General features: G+C 37.9%; 7 protein-coding genes across 7 annotated transcripts; 5 read left to right on the top strand and 2 right to left on the bottom strand.

Annotated features, from left to right (window-relative positions):
• Positions 1-349: 349 nt before the first annotated feature.
• Positions 350-1,461, top strand: MELLADRAFT_64152 (uncharacterized protein; the record flags this gene model as incomplete). Its single annotated transcript, XM_007411313.1, has 3 exons — positions 350-446; positions 546-807; positions 879-1,461. 3 exons carry the CDS (start codon positions 350-352, stop codon positions 1,459-1,461), a joined length of 942 nt encoding a protein of 313 aa, XP_007411375.1.
• Positions 1,462-2,498: 1,037 nt separating this feature from the next.
• MELLADRAFT_107612 (uncharacterized protein) lies at positions 2,499-3,606 on the top strand (the record flags this gene model as incomplete). Its single annotated transcript, XM_007411314.1, has 3 exons — positions 2,499-2,592; positions 2,683-2,944; positions 3,027-3,606. 3 exons carry the CDS (start codon positions 2,499-2,501, stop codon positions 3,604-3,606), a joined length of 936 nt encoding a protein of 311 aa, XP_007411376.1.
• Positions 3,607-4,418: 812 nt separating this feature from the next.
• On the bottom strand, positions 4,419-5,813 carry MELLADRAFT_107611 (uncharacterized protein; the record flags this gene model as incomplete). The annotated part of the gene is made up of 4 exons (XM_007411215.1): positions 4,419-4,576; positions 4,653-5,227; positions 5,317-5,583; positions 5,740-5,813. The coding sequence occupies 4 exons, from the start codon at positions 5,811-5,813 to the stop codon at positions 4,419-4,421; spliced, it is 1,074 nt and encodes a 357-aa protein (XP_007411277.1).
• A 162-nt stretch (positions 5,814-5,975) lies between these two features.
• MELLADRAFT_107610 (uncharacterized protein) lies at positions 5,976-6,615 on the top strand (the record flags this gene model as incomplete). The annotated part of the gene is made up of 3 exons (XM_007411315.1): positions 5,976-6,312; positions 6,350-6,422; positions 6,492-6,615. 3 exons carry the CDS (start codon positions 5,976-5,978, stop codon positions 6,613-6,615), a joined length of 534 nt encoding a protein of 177 aa, XP_007411377.1.
• Positions 6,616-10,166: 3,551 nt separating this feature from the next.
• On the bottom strand, positions 10,167-11,217 carry MELLADRAFT_48820 (uncharacterized protein; the record flags this gene model as incomplete). Its single annotated transcript, XM_007411214.1, has 4 exons — positions 10,167-10,531; positions 10,630-10,689; positions 10,801-10,957; positions 11,032-11,217. 4 exons carry the CDS (start codon positions 11,032-11,034, stop codon positions 10,167-10,169), a joined length of 585 nt encoding a protein of 194 aa, XP_007411276.1.
• Positions 11,218-11,836: 619 nt separating this feature from the next.
• Positions 11,837-12,321, top strand: MELLADRAFT_36777 (uncharacterized protein; the record flags this gene model as incomplete). Its single annotated transcript, XM_007411316.1, has 2 exons — positions 11,837-12,056; positions 12,197-12,321. 2 exons carry the CDS (start codon positions 11,837-11,839, stop codon positions 12,319-12,321), a joined length of 345 nt encoding a protein of 114 aa, XP_007411378.1.
• A 1,055-nt stretch (positions 12,322-13,376) lies between these two features.
• MELLADRAFT_116823 (uncharacterized protein) lies at positions 13,377-15,099 on the top strand (the record flags this gene model as incomplete). Its single annotated transcript, XM_007411317.1, has 2 exons — positions 13,377-13,485; positions 13,694-15,099. The coding sequence occupies 2 exons, from the start codon at positions 13,377-13,379 to the stop codon at positions 15,097-15,099; spliced, it is 1,515 nt and encodes a 504-aa protein (XP_007411379.1).
• Positions 15,100-17,394: the final 2,295 nt, after the last annotated feature.

The following is a 17,394-nucleotide window of genomic DNA, read 5'->3' as shown; positions in this document are numbered from 1 at the left end:
GGATAGACGATGTGGATATCTATGACAAGTTTATTGTGGAGTTTACTCCATACACTTGGGAGGTTTCATCTAGATCAAAGACGTCCCGTGAATGTAATCTCGTAAAATGATGCTCCGAAGATGTCACACTTTTCCTCTAGCGTCGAATCAAACTCAGTTTCAGAACCCAGTGTGAGTCTGAGTCCTGAGCAGGGTTGTGACAGAAGTTTACATGGAGTTTTATCTCACTCCATACTTTTTAGAAGAATATTCTCATCCTATACGTTAGATTGTTGGATGATCGTTGTAGGAATATTTCCTCACTTTCTCATTTATATATCGGAGGAATATCTTACACATATGCGAAACAATGATGTGTTCATCTTCATTTCGAAAATTAGTCTTTTTCATGGTCTTATATCGTTCATTCATAGATTGTAATATCATTCCAAAAGCAGAGCTCAAAGGTTAGTAATTATTTATTTTTCCAAAAAAAAATCAAATGATCATCCTCAATACTGACTCAACTGTTTTTGATTGACAATGAAATATATATGATATATCAGGGCATGAAATAGTTGTTGGAAAGGCTTTTAATTACAAATGGAATGAAGGAGCTAAATCTTATGAACTTGTTACAACAGAGAGCCATAAAGTTCCTCTTCGAGACCTTCGTAGCATGGACGAAAAACCGAATTTAAAGACCGATGGATTTACCTATGTTTCTGATAGACCTACCATAGATGGGGCAGATTTTAAGAAGCAAAAGGGTAGAAATAAACTCAAACCTTTTTTGGAAAAAGACTCTATTCAACTTGTAAAGGATTTGTGAGAATTTATTTCATCTTTGAATCATAATCAAGATCATCTGACTTATCAAATTTTGATCTTGTTTCTAGGACAGGATCAAAATCGGCAATCGCATTTGGGAGTGTTTATAGAGACGCATCTTCAGTCGGAACTAACGAGATAATTCCAGCTATACACTCTGATATGTCACCAGAAGGAGCCATTTATTTTAAAACAGGATTTCAACAAAAACTATTGGCATCAAAGGATCCAAGCGAGGTTAAATTTGGACAAAAGATGAAGAAAGGTAAAGATGTGATGATTTTGAACGTTTGGAGGCCACTCAAAATTGTTCAGGATAATCCGCTTGGAATTTGTAAATGGAGTTCACTTTTGAAACAAGATGCTATAAACTTTGATAGAAAAATTGAGGCAACAAATGCGTTAAATTCATTTCAAGCATGGAAGTATAGAGAAGGACAGCAATGGTTTTATATATCTCAGCAAACACCGGATCAGGCCTATATATTCGTGCAGCATGACAGTAGAGATGGACACGGGATCAATGTTCCTCATGCTTCGTTTACCTTGGAAGACAAGCAGGCCAGGAAACCTACTCGAATTAGTTTTGAGACTAGAATTGTTGCACTTGTTGATTCACCATCGCAAGGAGGAAAATTTTCATTGGAGTGAAGATCATGAGAAGATGTCAGATAACAAGAGACTTGGAGAAAGAATGGGTCGGGAGCTTTTGACGTGTATAGAGTTTTTGACGAGGTTCTTTTATCCGTAAATATTTTCAATGCGTAAAGTTGTACATTTCATCAAGAATTGTGTGGGGGTCTCAACTTTCAAGTCGGAAAAAAGCCTCATACAACACAACTGTCTTCATTATCAAGACGTTATATATAAACTTACAGTGGTCATAAATGTAAAACAATGGAGAAACTAATGATATTTGCACGCTTGCTATGAGAATTTTGATGAATCCTGGTCTTCATACCGCTGGGAGTTCAAAGATTCTAAACTGTTGTGTAACATTTTTGGCGGGCCCGAAAGAAGATGCATTCTGGAATATCAGCATGCGACGTTTGTGGACCAAGAAATCATATTCTTCATATGTAGATATTTTGCGGCTTGCCCACTACTAAACGCGCCTGGTGTGTGAGGAGGATTAAAAACCATTCACCTCTCGAGTCAGAGGAAATTGTTTCAGTCGAGCAAGTGTGACGTTGAGCTGCTGGATGTTTCAAAGAAAAGATATACCAAATTGGCTGGCCAACTTAACAAAGCCCTAAATTTTGCTCGAGCCTTGTGTCAAGCTAGCTGAATTGGGTGTTGACTGATTCCTGTACATCCATATTTTCATCCATTCCCAGTCACATTTCAACTCCCAATTTCCGACAATCCCCTGGTGCTCGGTGGGTGCCCCCAAGCGATCTAAAACGATGCTCCGAACATGAGACACTTTTGCTCTAGCCCTAAATCAAACAGTCACGCATACCTGGAACTCGCATTCTAGCGCCTTTTGATCAGGATTTCTAACAGTATGCGTCTGACGAGGCTTGTGAAAGAAGTACAAAGAGTGTTTTCTCACTCCATGATTGTAGGTGAAGATTATCAGCATATATATATAGTGATCATCTGATAATCGAGCGAACCCTCCCTCGACTTTCTTCCTCAAAGTGATTTTTTACACACAACAGTCAGGTTTCAAATAATCATCCTAAATGTGTTCATCTTCGTTTCAAAGAATCGTCTTTTTCATTTTCTTCTATCGTTCCTTCATAACCTGCAAAAGTATTTCAAAGAGGGAATTGAAAAGTGGGTCATCAATTACTTTCCCAAAAGAACGCTTATGGCTCAATAATCACACGAAACTCGCATTAACTTTGATCACTTTTTTTCTATCAGGCCCTGGAAAGGTTTTGGGAGAAGTTTTCCAATACGAATGGGAACCTTTAAGCAAGTCATATGAAGAAGACAGATCCAAGATTATCAAAGTTCCTCTTCAAGATCTTCGTGATATGGACGAAAAACCGAATTTGAAAACTCATGGATTTACCTGGGTTTCCGGAAGACATTTTGACAATGACGCACCGTTGGACTCCTGGTATACGAGAGACCAAATGAGGAAGACGTTCCAAGCGGATTCTGTTGACCTTGTGAAAGAATTGTAAGATATCGTCTTCAAACTTATACATATCAAGAAGAACAGAAACGATTGAACTAATTACATTCCGATCATACTCCTTTAGGACACAAGCGGATTTCGCAGTCGCCTATACAGACGCGTATAGAGCTGATTTTGGAAGAGAAACCCAACGCCTAATCCCAACGATTCACTCTGATATTTCACCGAAGGGGGCCAAATATTTCAAAAAACAGTTTCAAGAGGAGCTTTCGAAATCAACCGATCCAACGAAGGTGAAATTCCGAGAGCATTTGAAGCAAGGTAAAGATGTGGTTATGTATACCGTTTGGAGGCCGCTTCGAACTGTCGAAGATAATCATCTTGGTCTCTGTAGCTTGAATTCACTTTTGGAAGGAGATGCTATGAATTTTGGCAAAAAGATCAAATCGGTAGATGCTTCAAACGCATTTGAAGCATGGAAGTATAGAGAAGGTCAAAGGTGGCATTATCTGTCTCATCAAACCCCCGATGAAGCGTTTGTATTTCATGGAAATGTGCCACATGCCTCATTTTATTTAGAGGGCGATGCGGATCAAACACGAATGAGCTATGAGGCAACCGTGATGGCAATTTTCGAATCACCCTCAACTGAAGGAATGTTTTCAAAACTGAGCAGAAAAATCACCTCACTTAGTCTCGCCTAGCACATGATTGATTCATCAAAATGTCAAGTCATTTGGATTTCGCTTCATGGGAACAATCATGATGTACCAAATTGATTCTGGCAATCTTCCATCATTCATCAAACCTTTTAATTTTATTTCATTTTTCACAAACCCCAATGCCATTCTACATAATGTCAGATTTCAGCTTCAAGATTATGTATATATAAAACAAATTAAATCTCTCCTTTTATTATGTATGACTGCAAATTTTTGATGAAGCAGGGAAATTACAATGTCACAAACCACGAGGAGCATTCGAGTTTCCTGAAGTTGATGAGGAGATGAAGCTTGTAAATGAGGATGATGATTTATTGTTGTTTTTACTTAGGTTTGGTTCTGTAAGGTTAATTGCGATGAGTTGACCCTTGAATTCGATCGATGTCCAAGTAGATCGACCAAATAGGTAGTCCCTCAGTTGTGTTGTTACAAAGGTTAAATGCATTGAGCAATTGCAATTTCCATAGTATTAGAGCTTGCATCTGATTCCTGAATGTAATCAAAGTGACAACACTGGGAGTTCACTTTGCACTCTGCGGATTTCGAGGAAAAGGAGTAATGTCGTGAAGATGGTGTTAAGATTTTGAAAGGTTACAATAACTGCTAGACAAGAAATAAATCTCTATATTTGGAAATTCGTGTAGATAAAAGCGATTACTTGATCATCATTTTACAGGTTTGAAAAGATATAACAAGGACCATTCCGAAAGTGGTGGGACATCAGAGTGCATTTTGATTTTAGACAAATATTGATCTTGAAATGGGGGAGCTGTAAGAAGACCAAAAAACCACACCTAAAGCATTCCACCTCCTATTCTCTTTGGAATGAGGGGTATCACAAAAGGTTCAACCAAGATAGCGAACGGTTGTAGCATAAAGTAAACAATCGAGGCGGGATACCAAGTCGTAAGTTCCAAGCTAGGATTCCAGCGTCGAGCAACGCTGAATGACACTGCGAAAAAGTTAAAAGGTCAGACACCGTAAATCTTCCTGGACCTCACGGTCAAGTGATAGCAAAAACAACTTACCATATTCATGAATGACTGCAGAAGAGGCAAACACGCCGAACATTACAGCCAGTCTTTGGACCCGTTCACTAGCGCCTAATCGTTTCATGATCCAGACCATTGGTTTGCCACCGGTAGTTAAAAACATACGCTGTGGTACTGTGTGCCACCCTTTGGACCAAAAGTGTGCGATTGAATCGGATTTATGTGGCGAATTGAAGATTGATGGGAAGTATTTTGGATCGCAGAGCTCTAGTAGTGCTTGAGGACAATTTGACAATACTGCCATCTTGTGAATACATGTAACAAAAAGGGTGAGGATATTGTACATATTGTCAAGTGTGCATGCTACCCATATACCAAAGCAAGTGATATGAAGACCCTCCGATAAAAGTTTTAATCCAGGAAAATTTGGAACATCCAATGACAGGAGAGCTGATTCGGGGGTACCAAGGCTGGAGTCGCGAGTCAAGATAAGAAAACTAAGGGCTGCGGTTAGTGGAATGTTGACGCGAAACATCCTCCACAATAAACCAAAAGTACTTTGGTTGTTTGCAGCAATGCCAGGACCGTATGTAAATTGCAGTCCTCGGAGTCTACGTACACAAAGGACCCCAAAGGGATGTCGTCAGTGAAGGATATGTTGAGATTGTTTGAATGTGAGACTGAGTGGTACTAAGCTTACGAAAAGAGCTGTAGCAACGTCCAAGTAGCTAATTTAAACACATTGCAAGGCTCTTCTTCTTGCTTTCTATGAGTCTCGTCAATGTCTTTAACTTTTTCCCATCGTTTTATGCCATCAACTTCTACCAAGGGCCTTGTATAATACGAGCCTTTGGAAAAGCCCCACTCTAATGATCTGATTGCCATGCAGAGGAAGAAACCACCCAAGCACATATCCTTGAATATATTAGCAGGGCCAGTGGGCGCAGAAAAAGTTTGTACGGATAAGCTAAGAAATGTAAGGAAGTTGATTGGCGTCAAGCATATCCGTGTCTTCAAGGACAACCTGGAATGTTGAAAAGACGGATGAAGTAAAGCGCATTGGAGGAGGAGTAAGAAAAATGCCTTTGATAAGGATATACTAGCCGTGGTTGACATGATGTACGTGGCTACATTTCCTTGAGAGAAGTTACGCGTAATGTTACTAGAGCTAAAAGGGGATGTTAATTCGGGGTACATTTTGAAGTTCTAGACTGATAAATTGTTCACTAGGTGGCCGAAGAGAAATGCTGAGATTCAAGTAAAAAGCGGAGGAGCGTTATATATATATGTGTGTGTAAATGATATCAGAGAGCTAATCCTAAGTCAAGTAACGGTAATCTGGTCAAAGTCTATTCAGCAATGAATAAAGAAACAGCAATCCATAAGGACGGAGAAAGATACGAAAGCTTACAGGGAGTATCAAAACTTATCCAAACTGATTCCCACTTTATCTTGTTCAATACCGCTGCAGCGTTATCCAGACAATCGACATTAGCCTTTCCGGCCGGTGGGTCTGTGATATCCTCTGCGAGCGGAGATGGGCCCAATTTGGCGCGAGGCCGGTTGCTTGTTACAGCCCATCCTGGCCATGCAGCCATAACTTTGTATCTTACAGGATCCCGTCATGTCCACGGTGTCATGTCAGCTACAGATCTAAAAGAAATCGACCGGGGATTCCTAGGTATTCTAGAGAAATGTGAGCAGATTCCTTGGACCAATGATTCGTGGTGAAGCTGAAAGAGATTTCACCAGATCTTTGAAAAACGTCTATAAGTTCTCCATAGGCGCAGATTACGCGAAGTTCAGGTAAGACAGAGGGCTACACAACTCGCGAATCTGTGAATCTGTGCCCGAGGTATTTAGGATGTAAACCAGGGAAACTAAGTTACGAGTTGAAGCAAAAACTTCGAGTGTATCACCAAAGCTTTGGAAACGATCGATAACAGGACCTGGCGAGTCCCTGCCGGCAGATCGTGTTAAAATATTTCCCGTCAGGTGAAGTGCAATCTGTTGAGCTTGCCTGATAGATCGACAGTCTGTTAAGCTTTTCAAACAGATCAACAAGTAAGGTTTTCAAACAGATCGGCACTCAGACGTTTGGTCAAATCAGGTGCAATCTCGATTCTCGAGGCTTCCCTCAGTCGTTTACAAGAAAGTTCTTCATCGTTGATTTTTCTCTTAAACCCGTGCGTGTCCTGACTGTGGTAACTTATCATGTTTCAACGAATCCCCGCAACCCTATTGCAAAAAAGACATGCCCACACCTCACGGATATGACATCGATTTTTTTGGTATGTACATAGACTTTTCGGCTGAGGGCGCCTTCAACATAAGGTTAGCCTTGATTCCTAAGTCCGGAGAAGAGTTTGGCAATGCTTGCTGAATGACGAAAGAACGAAAGGTTATTGTTGCAAGCTGAGAGCCCGAGTGCTGGAAGAAGTATATATTTCAGGACAAGTGAAAGGTATAATTCAACAGGGCAAAATGGGTCCGAAAATCAAACACCCTGTTGGACTGAAAGAAGGATATAAGTGTGGTGATGTTTCATCAGGTATTGCGGGGATTTGCTGAATAATAAGATTGCAAGAACCACCTCATAACGTTATGGTTTACCCACCGTGCTATGGTAGATTACGTTGAGACCTGATTGTTGGCCCTATAGTCCAAAAAGCAAACAACAGAAAGTGAGAGAATCAAAATGAAAAGAAATTATTAAGGGAGATAGAAAAAGAAAATAACTTGAAGAAAGCATAAACTACTTCATAGCCTTGGTGTTAGAAGATTTGTAAGCTAGGATATAAGCTGCAGGTTCAGAAAAAGTAACAGATAGTGATCTCTTTGAATTTAACCACTTGTGTGCTCCTACAAGCTTCTAAATCATCTTGCCTGTTAATAATTCACAGCTAGGCACCATAATCTCTGCCACAGATGAAAAGGTGTGTTTGCACAGGCAAGATGTGCCTGATACTACAAGATAGTTACAAGCAAGGGATCCAAGTACAAGGGAATATTTTACATGCTCCTATAAGTAAGACTGCCACTTATTACATTCTTCAGTGCATCATAAATACAATATTTCAATATATCGCTAGTTAGAGTCAAAAGCCTTGAAATAAGGTGTACCTAAGTACTGAGGTTTCAACTAGGGGTAATGAGAGCTGTAAACCACCTGTTGTTTTTGGTTGTTGCATTTGAATTGAATTATGAAAAATAGAGTTGAAAATTGAAATGATATGACAATTGAACTGGTACAGGCATGCTCACATAGTCTCTAGTATTAAAAAAGGGGTGAGATAGATCAAATAACTTTCATCAAGAACCACAACTGTACTATTTTTCTTCTGCTTCTTCACAGGTGCTGATTGAGGTTGTGATAAGTTGGGAAATTTAGGAGTGGAAATTTTGGCTTTTACTGTGTTTCATGTCTCAAAGCTGAAACCATATTGATCATGGGATGAAGGAAGGAGCACATGGCATTGGCCAAAGTGCTCAAAAGTAAGTTGCCCCTCCTCAGTATGTCACCATTGCCTTACTACAATCCGTGTCAAAAACCAATACCTTGGCCACTTTGTGAGCACAAAACTCTTGTTTTATTTCCCAACAGTCAACCAATTTTACAGTCATCAATGTGATTTCCTTTTATTTTACTCACAACTCAATCAAAATCAAGACAACCATCTTTTACATATTCTATTTTGCTGTGGTTTCCTTTTTTATTCCTTTGCTTTTTCTTCAAAATAACTTTCTGCTTTCAGTTTAAACAATTTATAGTCTGTTTTGGGGCAATTCATACCATTCTTTCTAAGATCTTTTCTTCTTTTTTTCTCTCTCTCTTCCAAAAATGTGCACTGTTTTTAAGCAAAAGAGGGTGTAATGGTTACAGGCATGGGATTTAGCTATGGGTGTTAGGAATGAGTTTGGACAGATTGGACTATACATTTCTCTCTGATGCCTGGCTCCAGATAGTCCTCACTCTTTACAAGAGCCATTCTTGGACTTTTCTGGAGGCTGAGCTAGGCAAGTTTTGGGCTTTCTCTTGTTTTCTTTTATATGGTCACTCACTCTTTCAAGAGCCATTCTTAGAGCTAGCTGGCCATATAAACAGAAGTGATAAAGTCTGTCTTGTGCTCTCAAAGTGTCATCTCAGAAGAAGGTTTCATAGAAACCTTAGAGACCTTCAACTGGTCTAAACCAAAAATAGGTGAGCTAAGGCTTTAAGGCCCAGTCATCACTACATCATATGTAGCACCTCACCATCCCTCACCTCAACATGGAGCAGGCTTGTTTGATAAAAGTCTAATATAACTAAAACAAGCAACTGCATTTTGCCAACTTTAGAAAAAAGATCTCAACTTGAATCCCCCTATTATGACTAGGGTATACAAATCTTGTTCTGGAAATCTCCAGACAAATTCTTCCAACAGAACACCAGATGCCTCCTTGTGTTCTGGAAAACGCGCGGCGCAACAAAGGCTTTTCTTCAGGAATCAGAACACCATTAGCATACAGGCCACAACCCGTGTTACGTTGCTCCTAGCACCGGGAAAACCCTTTTGGAAATTTCCAGAACCATATTGGTATGGCCTAAATACACCAGTCAATCATCACCTTCAATGAGAATTTAAAAATTACCAATCCTTTAAAATGATTTGTGTAATCCAAACCCATCATCTCTTTATATCATTCCCAATTCCATTCAAAGTCATGAATTTTTTTATTAAATTAAACTTTTCAAACTTAAAAATAAAACTCATCTCTTACTGTTACAAAAAATAACTTTTTTTCTTTCCATCAGATCAATTCACTCATACATACATACATATATAACTTTCCTAAAGACAAAGACAAACCTTTCTGATTTGATTGATTCTTCATTAATTGATTAAAATGTAAAACCAAACCTTACAATAATAATCTTTGTAATAATTAAACAAAAAAAAACAACTTTCCAAATACAAATAGAGAAAGAAAAAGAGAAAAAGAGAAAAAAAAAATCAAAAGATAAAGAATTAAACAAAAAAAAATAAAAAAAATAAACTATAATTCTATGTTTTCCATTTCCAAGAAAAGAAGAAAGAAAAAATTCCAAACGGTGCTAGTTATGTACCCATCAACAGATCAAAACCAAACGAAAAAAAAAAGATACAAAAGAAATCCAACAAGAGGTTTATAATCTTTTTCTACCTCTACGATCTTTAAGATCTTTAGTAGAATGATTCCCGTTTGCTAAAGTAGGGTTCAACTTGACTTTTTCTGGTTTCCGATTCTCATCTTCTTTAGTTAATGAATCCAACGCTTCAAGACCCGGTTCAACGCCTAACCTTTTCTTATCTTGACATCCCACCAATTCGATAGATTGTTTTAAATCTGATTTTCTAGGACTTGTAAGCAGATGATTAGCATGTGCAGAGGCTGCAAACGGTTGAGGTGAGGTTGGTATGCCTGAAAGCTTCGGTTCAGTCGAGTTGGATTCTTCATGATGAAGAACTCTAAAGAAAACAAACATAAATCGATCCATTAAGTTTGGTTTCGTCAACAAACTGAATCACATCAAGACTGATCCACAAACCTAGTTTCTTTAGAATTCGTATCTAAAACTTTATCATCATCATCATCATTATTATGATTTTTAACAAGATCAGATGATTCAAATTCGATAGGAGGATACGATTTCCGACCATGAATCTCAGTCCATAGCTTAGCTCTTTGAAAATATTCATCATACTTTTCTAAAAGCAATCGACCTGCTTCTTCATCTAATGCCGATTCAGGGTTCGGATAAATCAACAAACATTTCACCACCATCAAGATCTCAGTTAAGGTATTGGTGGAAACCCAATCTTTCTTTAATGTGTTCACACAAATCTCGCCTCTAGGTCCTACATTTGGATGAAAGATTTTGGTTGAAAAGGTACCTAGTTTGGTAAGAATTTCATTCAAAAAAGAAAATCATGAATAAATCTTAGTAGGGTTCTTTTTGGGATATTGTAGGGTTGTGAAAACTTGAACTCACATCGTGGAGGAGCAGCAGGATATTCAGATCCAAAAGCGAAAGCAATCTTGAAATAACCATCTAAACTCCACCCATTCCCAAGCCCGAAAAAAGGTCAAAAAAAAGAAAAAGGTCAATTTCAAGTCAAAGTGATCTGGGTAGAAGTAAAAGAGATTCAAACTGATCACATACCAGCATAAGGTGTTTCAGCAGGACCTTTGATCCAAGCCTTCACATCTGTAATATCATCTTCATTCACAATGACTCGAACTCCTTCAGGAGGTTGAGTTCTTAATACATTAAATTCTTTGTTAATCCGTTTGACGACTCTTGGTGCCAATGAATCAGTCTATTTGAAATGAAAGAAAACATCATGAGTTATGTATTCGAAAGTTTTGGGAAATCAAAGGTTTGATGAGTTACCATGTTTTGAACTTTGTGGGTATGATCCAAAGAAGAAACTTGAACAGGATGAAGTTTGATGATCAGATCAATTGAGGATCGAGTTTGAGGTTGTTGGAAATCGAAAGAGTTTTGGTTGGTTTTTAATAGGAGTTTGATCGACGATGATGATGATGAGAATGAATGAATGAGTTGTGAAGATGTTTGTTGACTCGGTTGAAGTATATGTAGAACTCCTTTAAGATTCCAACTAACTTCTAACACTAGCTTTTAATTTTAATTTTTAATTTTGAAATTAATTTTGAACTCTTTAAAGTCGGATTTGGAAGATAGACTTGACTCCTATGACGATTTCTCAGCATTTCCATCATCATCATATTCATGGTTCAAGATTAGAAATTTCCTAATTCGATTTTATCCCATACTACTAAATCCATCAATCATCGATTCATCAAGACTCAAATCATCAACAAAAGAAGGATTTCCTGACTGAATTGATTCGAAAACTGAAAGCCTTTATGATCGATTTGGTTAATCGGATTTCACGTCTCATGACATTTCCAAAGATTTATTGAAAAGTTGATATTCATTGACCCGCATCTGGCACATCCTATATCGTGAAAGTGCGTGCAGGCGTGCACATAGGATGTGCACGCAAAGCACACTCAGGCCAGAATCCAGATAGTGCATGCGATCGAACTGTGCGTTAAAAGGACTCGCTGTTTACCTGATAATAGGCTGATTGACCTCATTCAACTTCAAAGTCGTGTCCATCATCATCATCATCAAAAGAAACCACCAAGACATATCTCCAAAGAAACCAATCATGAAAATCAAGATTAAAAAAGTCAATGCAGTAGCACACTGGAGATGGAATTTATCAAATGAAAAACCAAATCAATCGAATCCATCCAACCCAACCAAAGATTCATCCCAAGAAGAAGCAGACGAAGAAGAAGAAGACGAAGAATTATGTGGGATTTGTAGATCTGCTTTTGAAGGTTGTTGTCCAGATTGTAAAATACCGGGTGATGATTGTCCATTGAGTAAGTTTTAAACCTTTTAAAATCTAATCAAAAGAAAACAAAAAAAAAATCAAAAAAAAAAATTAAAATTAAAAGAAATTGATGGACATCTACAATGTTTTTTTTGATTTCTTTTTTCTTTTGGGATCGATTTAAAAAAGTTTGGGGTGAATGTTCTCATATCTTTCATATGCATTGTCTTTTAAAATGGATAAGTGAAGAATCAAGTAAACAAGCTTGTCCGATGGATCGTAGACCTTGGGGTATGTACCGTCTTTTTTTTTGATTTTCTGATTTCTTTGATTTCTTTGATTTCATACTTTTTTGGAATTCGTTTTGGAATTCATTCATTGGTTTTCTTTTTTTTTGGCTTCTTTAGTTACGGCTGGTGGACCTACGAGTAGGAATGTTGAGAATTCGACAAATACTACGACTGTTTTAGAACCTATTACTCCTGGTTCCTGATAAGATCAATGGTCTCGAGCGTGTCCTTGGAGAATGATCAATTCGTGTCAGATTATGACTCTCGTGTTGAATATAATGTTATCAGAATTGGTAAGCTAAGGTCACTCTCGAGGATTGACAACTGTCTTCACTCCCCTTGCGACTCGTGAGGCAATGGGACCTGACGAATTGGACTCTTTTGTGTTATATTACGGTGCTGACTTGGGTTCTCTCGTCGAGAGAGGCAAACGCTCAACAAACGCTCACGCAAATCCATGTAGACTTCATTTTTGATCTTTTTTGTGTTTTATTACTCTCTTCTCTAAGGACAATTTCCAAACAAAATTGCAATATATGGCTACAATGACATGAACCCGTGAACTCCTCCAGACTTGAGCTCAAAGTCAAGTCTAGTTTGACGATCAGATGGCTCAAGTCATGACCATATAGATTATGATACATGTTTCTGATCTCACTGGAGCAACAAAGTAAAGTGCATATGTACTGTAGATGCATTCCTGGTGGCTCAACATACAACAGATACTTTGAGATCTCACCACAAAACAAAACCACGAAATATATAATAGCAATCGTTATTCATGAAGACTAAATTGTTTGATAAAGAAAAAGAATCGAGTCAAGTCAGTATAAATTCTTAATAAGCATCTTGAGCTGATGAACAGATAGATCTTAGTTGTAAGATTGGTTTCAGTGTTCCAAGTCCTCTTAAAAAAGAGGAGCAAAAGTTACTAGTGGAGTAGTTTCTCGCCAGACACTCGTTATGAGTAGTTAGACAGGGATAACTAAAATATTCATCATGTTAAGAGAGTCGAAGTGAGGGGATTCGGAAGACTGATTTGGTTAGATCAAGATTACTAACCTTTTCCATGATGAACGATGACGCGCACTGGGTTAAGTTGTGCTGTGTTGAGGAGAAAGACTATTGGATTGCGGTGGCGGTCGGGTTCAGCGCAAGAGGATGGAAAGATTTTAATAGGAGAAAAAGGTAAGGGCTGAGTCGTGGTTCAAAGTCTTACCGCAGTTCTGTAGACTGTATTACAGGTTTTGAGGTTTCATGATCAGTTTTGACGGTTCAGCGTTCCAAGCTTCCATGATCGATTTCAAGCTTGTCTCGCTTCCTTAACCAATCTCAATCCTCATGTCTATCAAACTCGGACTCGAACGAATCACTTCACTTCTTTCACGACTTTCAGATCCTCATCTAAAAATTCCCATCATACATGTTGGAGGTACGAATGGTAAAGGTTCAATATGTGCATATTTGGATGAAATCTTAACCAATGCAGGTTATAAAGTAGGTAGATTTACAAGTCCATATTTATTAAGATTATCAGATTCGATTCGATTAAATGGTCAAGAAGTTAATTTAATCGAATTTGAAAACATTAAAGCCAAGGTTGAAAGTTTATCAAAGTCTGAAAAGATTAATGCCACTGGATTTGAGATCCTTACTGCAATCGCATTTGAATTATTTGCTCATAGACCTACAAACGAATCAGATTTAGATATAGCTATAATTGAAGTAGGATTAGGTGGAATGAATGATGCTACCAATGTTTGTTCTACTTCAAATACTTTGATCAGTGTGGTTAGTTCAATCAGTCTTGATCATCAAACTTTTTTAGGTAATACTTTAGAAGAGATTGCAAAGGTGAAAGCTGGGATTGCAAAGCAAGAAGTTCCATTAGTTTTAGCCGATCAATCAATTGAAGATCCAAATCATTCGATTCGTGAAATCTTCAAGACTCATACTCAGTCTACTGGTTCTGATTTATTTTTGACTAATCCTGTTGTTCAGCAAATTCAATCTAAACCTTTTGGAACCCAAGCTAAAGTTAAAAAAATCGAAATACCTACTAAACCAGCTGAATCATTCCTTCATACTTCAACTCAACTCATACCTTTTGATGGGCAAAACAATTCAGGATCGATTCTTCTCGAATCTCTTTCTCGTCCATTAGCTCATTACGAATCTAACAACATACATACAACTGTCCTCTTATGCTCTCTTCTACGATCACATCCACATCCACTTAAATTACTACCGAGTTTAAGGGGAAAACTAACGGATCAAGTCATCCAAACCGGTTTAGCTTCGACTCGATGGAGAGGTAGATTAGAATGGACTTCTTTACCACCGGCTCATCCTTCTGGATCAAAAGTCTCACTTTTACTTGATGGAGCTCATAACCCGGCTGGAGCGAAATGTTTAAGTCAAGTGATCTCATCAGAATCTCGACCGATCACATTGATCATCGGCTTTAGTTCACCACGTGATCCGACGGAAATGATTCGATCGATCTTAAGTAAATTAAATTATCAAATTCATCAACCTAAGGTTTTTATCACTCGTTTTAAATCACCTGGAATCGAAACTGGAATGAGTTGGGTTAAACCAGTTGAACCTGATCAGATCATGAAATCTATGGTTGATTTGTCTATACCTATCCAAGAAGGATTAGTATTTGATGAGTTAGGAAACGCTTTGAGTCAAGCTAGAGATCAGGCACGTCAAGATGAATTGGTCGTTGTTTGTGGTAGTCTTTATTTGATTGCTGATACGATTAGATGGATTGAGAAGCATTCATGCCTTGAATAGATCTGGAGCGTGATGAAAGTGAAAAACGACGAGATCAATGGTTGTGAGCAAGGTTTGGTCAGCTTTGTGATGGCTTCAAGGCTCTTGAGGGATTCTTTTTCAATGTTGACTGGTCAGTTCTTGTGTTTGTCTGATTAGAAATATGAAGTAAGAGGAGTTGATCAGCAGTTACTTCTTTACATAGCTTTGAAGTTGTTTTGTGTACCATAGGATAAAATGATCAGATCATGTAATAATCTCTTATGCTTTCTTTGTGGTGGTTTTTCATAGATTCAATAATTCATCGTCATATAGGATTCTTCTTGACTTGTAAAAGTTTGAAATCAAGCTTTTGGTGTACATAGGTTGGTTTATAATTTAAAGGCTCAATAGGCGAACTCAGGTCAAGATTTTTAAGGTGTCTCCTTAACAAATCGGGGAAATCTTTTTATGGTACTCTGCTCTGTAAAAGGTTCTCCTGTTCTGTAAAAAAAAAGATGGTCAACAGTGATCAACAGCTTCTTGAAAAGCCATTGACTCATAATCTGTTTTCTTATGCCAGTGTTTGCTACTTATTGTATCAGTCTTGATAGCTTTCTTTACTTGTTCACCTCACATTATTTGTCTTGTTTTGATAGTTCTTTGGGTTTTTGTATGGCTGGAAATTGGCTGGTCTTACAAATTTGGAATGCTGTTACATAAATGGAATCCTGAATTCATAAAATTTATACAAGAATTTATGAATTTATGGATTTGGGATTTCTTTTTTACAGTCAAAGCTGTAAAATTGTTTGACCTGAACCACCCTGATGTGAGTGGACCTTAGACAAAGTTTTTTATAAGTGAAAGTTATAGTTAAACATCACTATTAATGAGTTTCAAGTTTGGTTTTCATTTACAAATTTGGATATTTCACAACATTAGGGATTGGGCAGAGACTGCTTGATGGTGACCCAAGTTGTAGTTTAAATCTGATTTAATTCAAAAGGGATTGAATATCAGCCACTGTTCAAAGAACATCAAAGCCAGCAAAATTTTTTTCTCATCTTTCTGGAAGAATCAAAAACTGGGTGGTGTGACACTAAGGGCACGTTCACTTAAGCAATTTCTGGTGAGAAATCACATTCTGCAAATTTTAAAGTGTCTATTTGGTGGCGCATGTTTCATTTTTGCTTTAAAAATTTTACAGAATGTGATTTTTGGTCAGAAATTCCTTAAGTGAACGTGCCCTAAGCCCAGCGCACCTTTCTTTGAGTCTACCCGCCTACCAGCTCAAAAACACTTGTCTGTCCAAACAAAGAGGCTTTTGAAAAGCCTGTTTGTTTGGCTGGCTTGATTCCTGTCACAGCTATCCGTCAACACACCATAGATTTCTATCTTAGCCCTGGGTAGCTCAGCAAAGTAAATCTGTGACATTTGTTGATACAATGTGGCTGAATTCAGCTGAATTCCTACATATTCTATGGCGCCAGAACTGCTGGCTACACCTTGGTTGGCCTTTCACCCAACCCCGAATGTGTTAGGGTTAGGGTTAGGGTTAGTGTAAAATACATGACAACCTTTAACTTGAAACCCCCTTATTCTAGAGGGATCAAATCTCATTTATTTTGACAGACCTGGAAAAAAAGAACTGGGTTTAACTTTCTCATTGAATCAACTTTTTTTGCACAATATCAATGAAATTGAAAAGGATGATTGGTCATTAGCAAAGAAAGATAAGGACATGATTGACAATTAACAATATAATCATCAGAATTCACCACAGAATCAATTCACTGTTGGTCCTTTGGTGATTTATCTTGAATCGATAGGGGGTTCCAAGTCAAGAAATTTACAGTATTTTACAGTCCAACAAGTTGTCCAATGTTGCAAAATATACTGTAAATTTAAAAAAATCAGGACACCTTTTTAGGTGTCCTAAATGCTGTTGACCATATATTTGCATAAAAAAAACACTGTAAAATTTAAAAAACTTGTCTGTTTTTTGAAAAGTTTCACAAAGATTTTTTGACTTGAAACCCCCTAATGTTCCATTCTCAACTTTAGTGATATCAGATGAGGTAATCAAATTTAATTACATATTATTTTGATTTGCAAATGTAATAGATGTGGACTCTATGTGTATTTTGTATGGCCTAGGTAAACCAGAACATTCCAAGTATTGGGAGGTTTGAACTTCTTGGGGGGCATCTGCCCAAAGATGAGCTGAGGGGGGTAGGATCAAACCACCAGAAACTGCAGAGGGGGAGCTCTGAACAGCAACGCCGGGCCACTGAGCTGCCAAAATCGCGCAACGCAGTGGAACGCACCACAGCC

This window comes from Melampsora larici-populina, assembly GCF_000204055.1.
Source record: "Melampsora larici-populina 98AG31 unplaced genomic scaffold MELLAscaffold_24, whole genome shotgun sequence".
Classification (NCBI taxonomy): domain Eukaryota; kingdom Fungi; phylum Basidiomycota; class Pucciniomycetes; order Pucciniales; family Melampsoraceae; genus Melampsora; species Melampsora laricis-populina.
Note: the sequence above shows the minus strand (reverse complement) of the source record. Positions and strands in the feature narration are given on the sequence as shown.